The 7,890-nt window shown below is 36.4% G+C and overlaps 1 protein-coding gene across 1 annotated transcript; it reads left to right on the top strand.

Annotated features, from left to right (window-relative positions):
* The first annotated feature begins 745 nt into the window (after window positions 1-745).
* LOC100800877 (protein MEI2-like 5) lies at window positions 746-7,530 on the top strand. The gene is made up of 13 exons (XM_003546527.5): window positions 746-1,301; window positions 2,482-2,524; window positions 2,616-2,759; window positions 2,848-3,317; window positions 3,534-3,692; window positions 3,790-3,906; window positions 4,007-4,158; window positions 4,525-4,616; window positions 4,759-5,710; window positions 5,796-5,880; window positions 5,990-6,058; window positions 6,288-6,467; window positions 6,821-7,530. Exons 2-13 carry the CDS (start codon window positions 2,494-2,496, stop codon window positions 6,956-6,958), a joined length of 2,589 nt encoding a protein of 862 aa, XP_003546575.1. The 5' UTR covers window positions 746-1,301; window positions 2,482-2,493; the 3' UTR covers window positions 6,959-7,530.
* The last annotated feature ends 360 nt before the right edge of the window (window positions 7,531-7,890 follow it).

Below are 7,890 nucleotides of genomic sequence, written 5' to 3'. Positions count from 1 at the left end.
AAAATATTAAATATTTATTGTGAAGAAGACTTCTAAAAAGGCTATCACGCCCAGGCCAAACAAGACTTTTAAAAAGAGCATGCTGAGCCAAAATAAAAAACCAAACCAGGCTCAAGTCCGAAGGATTTATCGTAGACTAGGCTCAAACCTTCCAAAGTCTGACCTGATCTATTCCCACCCCTCTGGCATGACCTATCCCCACCCATGCATATGGCTAAACAATTCTTAATTCATTGAAACATGGGCAAACGCCTCTTATTAAGACTACTCCTAACCTAATACACAATTAAACCTGAAATATCATGCTCAAACAGTTTCACTTTCACACTTCAAATATTCCCCTGCATTTATCGAAAAAAAAATATTCGCGTGCATGTTTGGATTAATTCATCATAAAAATATTAACTTTTTTACAGTATACAAATATACTAATAAACAAATGTTAAGAAACTAAAAAAAGTCCTTATTAAATAAAAATAAAATGATTTAATACTTACTACTTTTTAAAGAATTAAAAAATTAGTTAGGCGAATCTTTTTTTTTTGAGGATCAATAACGCGAATATAATAGTACCATTTAATTAACATTTTTTATTAGTTCATTTAATTAACATTAATACTAATATACATGGACTAGAAAAATTGAAATTTAATTTAAAAAACGAATTAAATAAAGATGCACTTAACCCAGTTCTTATCTTTTGGGCAAGTGAAGCCAGTTGAAAATAGGGCACAGGGTTCAATGGATCATTGCCGCATTAATACCTAGTATCTACCATTATCCTCCTCAAAGAAATTTCTTAAACATTTGATTTAGGCCAGTTTTTAGTTTAATAAATGCAAAGAAAACATTGTTTTATATTACTTTTATGGACACCAAATGACCTTTAAATACAGTTGAATCCTCCACCTTCTCAAAGTCCCAAACCATTGAAGCCAAATTTTCTCTCTCTTCTTCTTCTTCTCTCTGTCTCTTTTCTTTTCCTTCTCTCAATCATTCTCTGCTACTTTTCACTCTCTGGGTCAGGGCCAATCATTGCCACGCTCTTGCTCTGCACCCTTCTCTCCATCTCTCTAAAGATTCCCCATTTTTCTGCTTCCATCACAAACACTGCATCAACACACACATACACACTCTTGTTTTCTTCACTGTTTTTTTTTTAAAATTTATTATTGCAACACGTTTCTCTCCAATTTGTTGTATAACCCATTTGGTTTTAGGTGCCAAAAAAGACCAAGTTGTTGTGTTCTTGAAGCCTGAAGCCCTCCTCTCTCTCTTAGGGTTTTCTCACCCCTTTTCAGGTATTTCATGGGTTTTCATTTGATTCACTGTTTTTGGGTTTTCCAATGCCAAATTTCGAGTCTTGTTAACGTTTTTTCATCTGGGGTTGATCAAATTGATGGCTTAAGTATTCGAGTAGAAGTTTGCTTTGAGTGGAGCGGTTATGGGGATTGAGGGGGTTGTGGTTATGATTGTTGCCCTGTAGTGTGATGATGTTGCTGAAGCCTGAAAGTGCTTAAGTTTGTGGTTTTGGGTTGAAGGGTGGTTGTGCCAATTGGTCGTGAAAAATGGGGTTGATTTTGTAGTTATGATGATAAGTTGATAACTTGCTTTGGTCAATGGTAACCGTTACTGTTTTGTGCTTTTTTCGTTTAGCGTTGGGTGATCTTATCACGGTTTGCACAAACCAGTTTAACTAAAAGGGGTTTTTCAATTTGGTCTCTTTTTGGTGAAAGCAACTACTTTTCCTCTTCGTTGGATGGATTATATTGAAGCTGCCTCATGTTTGGATGCTGGAAAATTGTGGGAAAGTTGGTGTCTTTTTTTTTTCTCTTTTTGAAAGTTTTGTCGTGGGTTTCAAGTTCAACCGAAACATTGCCTTTTGTTGTTGTGATCCGTCTCATATTCTCAAGAAGATTAATAACCGCGTCTCTGTGTCTGCCTTTGTGGTTAGACTGTTTCCTGCCATACGGTTATGTGCAAGAACCCAAGAGGGTGATGGCATTGAACCTGCATACTAGAAGATGGGTTATGCGCATCTAACATTTCATCATAAAAGCTCCACTGTCAGCGCTTTATGTGCTGCTGATATTGGGTGGGGAATCATGAGTGTTGACTGGTTGGATATGTTAGTTTGTACTCTCTGATTATGGGTGGGACATTTTGATTGAATTTGGTCATTTTGGTCTCATGGTGTCAGTTCCCCTTTTTGGAGTTAAAAGTCAAGCTTTTTAAATTCCTGATCTATTAATTGCTTTGTTGATTACCTTCTGTTTTGTGATTGCTTTGTGCTTAACAAATGCCTTGGTTACCTTTTGTTCATCTAGATGTAGATTTTTCATAACTATTCTTAATTCCTGTGTAATTAGCATTTTCTTAAGTTTTATGATGGTTGGCATTTCTTTTGAATGTTTTTAAAATTTTTTGTGCCTATAGCACAAGCAAAATAACTCAATATTACTGTTTTTGTGAATGAGGCAGAAGGGTGATGCAATGAGGCAGTCTTTTGATCCTTCATTTTTGGGTAAATCTCTGAATTCTTTTATTTTGTTTTCATTATTAACTTGTTACTTTGTTGAATTAACTATTAACTATAATCCTTTTATCACTAATAGGTCCTTCCAAGATTCCATCTATAAAAGTACCTGGAAAAGCAGGGAATGGTGCATGGGAGGCTTTGTCTGGATCTGATTCCTACCATGCTTCATCTGATGCTAGCCTCTTCTCTAGCTCATTACCTGTTCTTCCGCATGAAAAATGTATGTGATGGTTATTTCCTAACAGTTCTTTGTATACTCCTTTTTTTTTTCTTATAAGTTCTCTTGATTTGGTTTTGCTAACCTGCAGTGAACTTGAATGAAACTGCAAATGGTTATCAATCTATTGATGACATCTCATCTGGTTTTAAGAAGCTCCATCAAGATGCAGATGGAAATGGTTCACTTGAAGATGGTGATACTCATGCAATTGGACCTGCCCTTCCTGATGATGAGGAGGAGCTTTTAGCTGGCATAACGGATGATTTTGACCTAAGTGGCTTGCCTGGTTCCCTTGAGGACTTGGAAGAGTATGATCTTTTTGGTAGTGGTGGAGGTATGGAACTAGAAACTGATCCACAGGAAGGTCTCACTGTGGGGTTGTCTAAGTTAAGCTTCGCTGATAGTACCGTTGGCAATGGTTTGCCCCCTTATTCATTTCCCAATGGTGTGGGAACTGTTGCGGGAGAACATCCTTATGGAGAGCATCCTTCTCGAACATTATTTGTTCGAAATATTAACAGTAATGTGGAGGACTCAGAGCTGAGAGCCCTTTTTGAGGTAAGTTGAAGTAAGGGCAAGGTGGCAAGCTCATCTAGAAGCTAGTGCAATCTTTTGCTTTGATATTTTATGTATTCTACATTAGCTCCGTGGGTACAATTAAAACTTATGGTGCTCATAATTGTTCATTGCCTCTATTGGATAATCTGCATATCTTTGTTAAGAAGAAAATTTGAAACAAGATAAATTATTAATGGTGTTTCAATTTTTTTCCAGCAATATGGTGATATTAGAACCCTATATACTGCATGCAAACATCGGGGATTTGTAATGATATCCTATTATGATATCCGTGCTGCTCGAACAGCTATGCGTGCATTACAAAACAAACCTCTGCGGCGCAGGAAACTAGACATTCATTTCTCTATACCAAAGGTTTTTTACCAACTTAAAGTTCTAGTAATTTATTCTTTCATTGATTGAATGCCCTGACATTATTATTCTCTTGGCTTTTAATTCTTCTACATCCCAGGATAATCCATCAGACAAGGATATCAACCAGGGAACATTGGTAGTTTTCAATTTGGATCCATCTGTTTCAAATGAAGACCTGCGTCAAATATTTGGGGCTTATGGAGAGGTCAAAGAGGTGATTATTTTATCCTTTCTTGCTGCTTTGTATCCCTGTCACGTGTGTGTGTATGTGTTCTATATTTTAAGCTTAAGATTAATTATCAATGTCTCTGCAGATAAGGGAAACTCCTCACAAGAGGCATCACAAGTTTATTGAATTCTATGATGTTAGAGCGGCCGAAGCAGCACTTAAATCATTAAACAGGAGTGACATAGCTGGTAAACGCATAAAGCTTGAACCAAGTAGGCCTGGAGGAGCTCGTAGAAAGTGCGTACACTGATAATTTTTCTATTGCTTTTATTTTCCTGTTAATCTTTATCTTTATGATAATGATAATCATCTTTTCTGCTGGCTGAATTTTTTGCATTGTGTAAATATAAAAGACAAAACTGATGAGAGAATTGTTGAATTGAGTATTGCAAATGATATACATGGTTGGGCCTATCTCTCTCTGGTACCTAGTGTGACTGCTTAAATACTGTCAAAACTATTTGAAGTTTGTTATTGTTGGTAGGCATTCCTGTAAAATGAGTTTTACTAAATAGGCCATAACTTCCATATCTGCTGCTTTAGTTTTCTGGCATCATACATTGAAGCATAGACTTATAACCATTAATTCCTTCTACTTTTTAGTTTGATGCTCCAATTAAATCAAGAGCTTGACCAAGATGAATCTCGGAGTTTCCGATACCAAGTGGGTTCACCTGTAGCTAACTCTCCTCCAGGTTGGTTCTTTGAGATGCTACATATCCCTTGTGCCATCAGCATCTTTAAGCAGCATAACTTTTTGTTACTGACTTCATAACCATGTTCCCTATGCATTGTTCTCTATCTAATGATATTAAGCTAATAAAACTTTTATAACAGGTAACTGGTTACAGTTCAACAGCCCTGTTGAGCAGAATTCAATGCAGACTATCAATTATTCTCCTGGTTCTAGGATCATAAGCCCAACAACAGGCAATCATTTACCTGGATTAGCTTCAATTTTGCAACCACAAGTATCTAACACTGTGAAGGCTGCTGCTATTGGCAATGACTTGGAAAGGAGCAGTCAAGGAGAGCACATATTTACCGGTATGAATTCATCACACGGAGCTACTTTTCAATCGCATTCACTTCCAGAGCCAAAATTCAGCCAATATCGTGGAGCATTGTCCTCAATTGGTCCATCAACTTCAAATGGATCCTCAGTGGAAACTTTGTCTGGGCCACAGTTCCTATGGGGAAGCCCAACTCTCTACTCGGAGCATACCAAACCTTCAGCTTGGCCAAGATCATCTGTGGGGCATCCATTTGCATCGAATGGAAAGAGCCATGCCTTCCCATATTCAACTCAGAATAGTTCTTTTGTTGGTTCATCACAGCATCTTCACCACCATCATGTCGGCTCCGCCCCATCAGGTTTGCCTTTTGAGAGGCACTTTGGTTTCCATCCCGAGTCATCTGAAACTTCATTCATGAATAATGTTGGCTATGGAGGCATTGGTCCAGGGCATAATGATGGAAATCACATGGTTAATGTGGGTGGATCTGTTAATCCTAACATTACTATCCCGAGAAATATATCTGATAATGGTTCATCAAACTTCAGAATGAGATCTTCTCCTAGGCTTAGCCCTGTCTTTTTGGGAAATGGCCCTTTTCCAGGACTGCCACCTACCACTTTGGAGGGTTTGGCTGACCGTGCTCGGAGTAGATGGATAGAGAACAATGGGAGCCAAGTTGATAGCAAGAAACAATTTCAGCTCAACTTGGATAAGATTAAAAGTGGTGAAGATACAAGGACTACATTAATGATAAAGAATATCCCGAACAAGTATGATTAACTCTAAAGTGTTCATTAACCATAGATTTTTCTTATTGGATTCTTAGATAACATATTGATTGTTTATAATCTGCAGATACACCTCTAAAATGTTATTAGCTGCCATTGATGAAAATCACAGGGGTACTTATGATTTTCTCTACTTGCCAATTGACTTTAAGGTAAATAATTTGCTCTACTAGGAGTTGTTTATTTTGCATATGTTGCTTATTGCTCCCTGACTTTTTCAAACTTGTGAAGCTGATTATTTTTTTCTTCTAATAACCGCAGAATAAATGCAATGTGGGCTATGCATTTATCAACATGCTGTCTCCCTCTCTTATTATTCCATTCTTCGAGGTTTTTATAGGAATATCTTTGGCTCATTTTATTTTTCTGCATGTTTCTATTATTTTGCTCATTGAAAATTTTCTTGTATGTTTTCTGTTATTTTCTTTATCTTGTTAAAATTAATTTAGCAGTTATTGATATCATCTTGGCATTTATTTAAGAAAGTGTAACTATAAAAGCTTAATGACATCTTCCCCTTAATTAAACGGTGTATTCCGCAATGTGTCTGATTTTGCAGACATTCAATGGGAAGAAATGGGAGAAATTTAATAGTGAAAAAGTTGCTTCTTTGGCATATGCTAGAATTCAAGGAAAGTCTGCCCTCGTGAGCCATTTTCAAAATTCAAGTCTGATGAATGAAGATAAGCGATGTCGTCCTATTCTCTTCCACTCCGAGGGTTCTGAAGTTTGTGATCTGGTAATTGGAAAACATTGACTAGTGCATTTGTTATATTTTCTTCACAGGAAATTGAAATTTGAAACTTGTAGGTATTTACTACCCCCTTTTGAAGATAATGTTTTGTTTCTATTTATTTGTCACTTTAAGTTCCATGACATTAGTTACTATTTTTATCTTTCTTTTATACTTTGGATTTGCTGTCTCCTCGAGTGAAATGATGACTTAGTTTATTATTAATTGATCTTTCATTCATTATTTTCTACTTATAATAGTACCCATACCTTCGCATAGCGAAGAGCCTCTGGGCAATGGGGTACGAAGTTTTTTTAATAGTACCCTAACTGCTGGAAGATTGTTCATACTTCCTGTAGATTGTACAAGACCACCACCTTCCCTCCAACTCCAACAATCTAAACATTCAGGCACCAAGGCCAAGTGAGTTCTATTCAAGTGATTTTGCTGGGAGTCCTCCAAAGGCAGGCCCTTCTGCAAGCTTGGATGCAAATTAACATTTATATTAGACGCAGAGTTGCTTAGCCAAAACCGGTCACTGTTAATGTTAACATTTTGCAAATATGTCTCTCTCTCTGGTGGTGCTGCATATATTTAGGAAGGATAACAGAAGGATGTAGATTTTGTACCATAGCCATTTTCCCAAGTATTTTGCCAGCAAGCTTTAGAAGCTTGGAGCATTTTGATTGAATTGCTGCACAGGTAACTGATCTGATTATGTACACAAGGTGGTTGTGGTGGTGATGGTGGGAGCAAAGGCTGAAGAGTTGATTGAGCAAAGGTGTTTGTTTCTCTTCAATTTTTGCTCATTTTTGCATTTTGGTGTCATGTCATTGAGCATTTTTTTTTCCTTTCTGAAAAATGTTAATATGGGGGTAGAGTTCAGTTTGGTTGGAGGGTTGGAAGTTGGTAAGTTCATCACGTGGGGGTACAAATTGTATAGAGAGAAAATAAAGACTTATTTCTTTCTATGTTTTCCTCTAATGTACTAGTACTACTCTGGAAAACCAAAAGTGTAAAACGCTTATTTAAATATGATGGTGTACAAGTTGCTCACTATCTTAATCAAGACATTGTTTGTTTTGGTTGGATGATTGTAGCCTTTGAAAGTGCAGCTTTGACTCGTCAAGTGAAAACTCACGCCTCATTAAAGTTATATAACATGCGCGTTTTGTTTTGTTCTGATGTAGAAATGAAACTAGAGGAAGAAAATTAGGTTAGAGAAAATAAAAAGTAGAGGAAAATAGGAAGTTAATTTTTGTCGTTTATTTAAGCTGAGTATAAAAGTAAGACTAATGATCATTTTGATTTTTTTTTTTCAATTTGGTCTTTTTTTAAAAAAAAAAAGTTGTTCATTTTCATCTTTCATTTTATTTTATTTTGTTTAAAATGATCTTTTATTTTTTGAAAACTTTACTTTGATATTTTA

This window comes from Glycine max, chromosome 15, assembly GCF_000004515.6.
Source record: "Glycine max cultivar Williams 82 chromosome 15, Glycine_max_v4.0, whole genome shotgun sequence".
Taxonomy (NCBI): domain Eukaryota; kingdom Viridiplantae; phylum Streptophyta; class Magnoliopsida; order Fabales; family Fabaceae; genus Glycine; species Glycine max.
The sequence above is the reverse complement of the archived record's forward strand: the minus strand, read 5'-3'. Positions and strand labels throughout refer to the sequence as shown.

What these genes read in the sequence shown, in the direction of transcription:
- LOC100800877 (XM_003546527.5), top strand. Translation starts at nt 2,494, where the DNA reads ATGAGGCAGTCTTTTGATCCTTCATTTTTGG. An exon ending in TGTTCTTCCGCATGAAAAAT is followed by an intron (nt 2,760 to 2,847) that starts GTATGTGATGGT and finishes GCTAACCTGCAG; the next exon opens with TGAACTTGAATGAAACTGCA. An exon ending in CTTATGGAGAGGTCAAAGAG is followed by an intron (nt 3,907 to 4,006) that starts GTGATTATTTTA and finishes ATGTCTCTGCAG; the next exon opens with ATAAGGGAAACTCCTCACAA.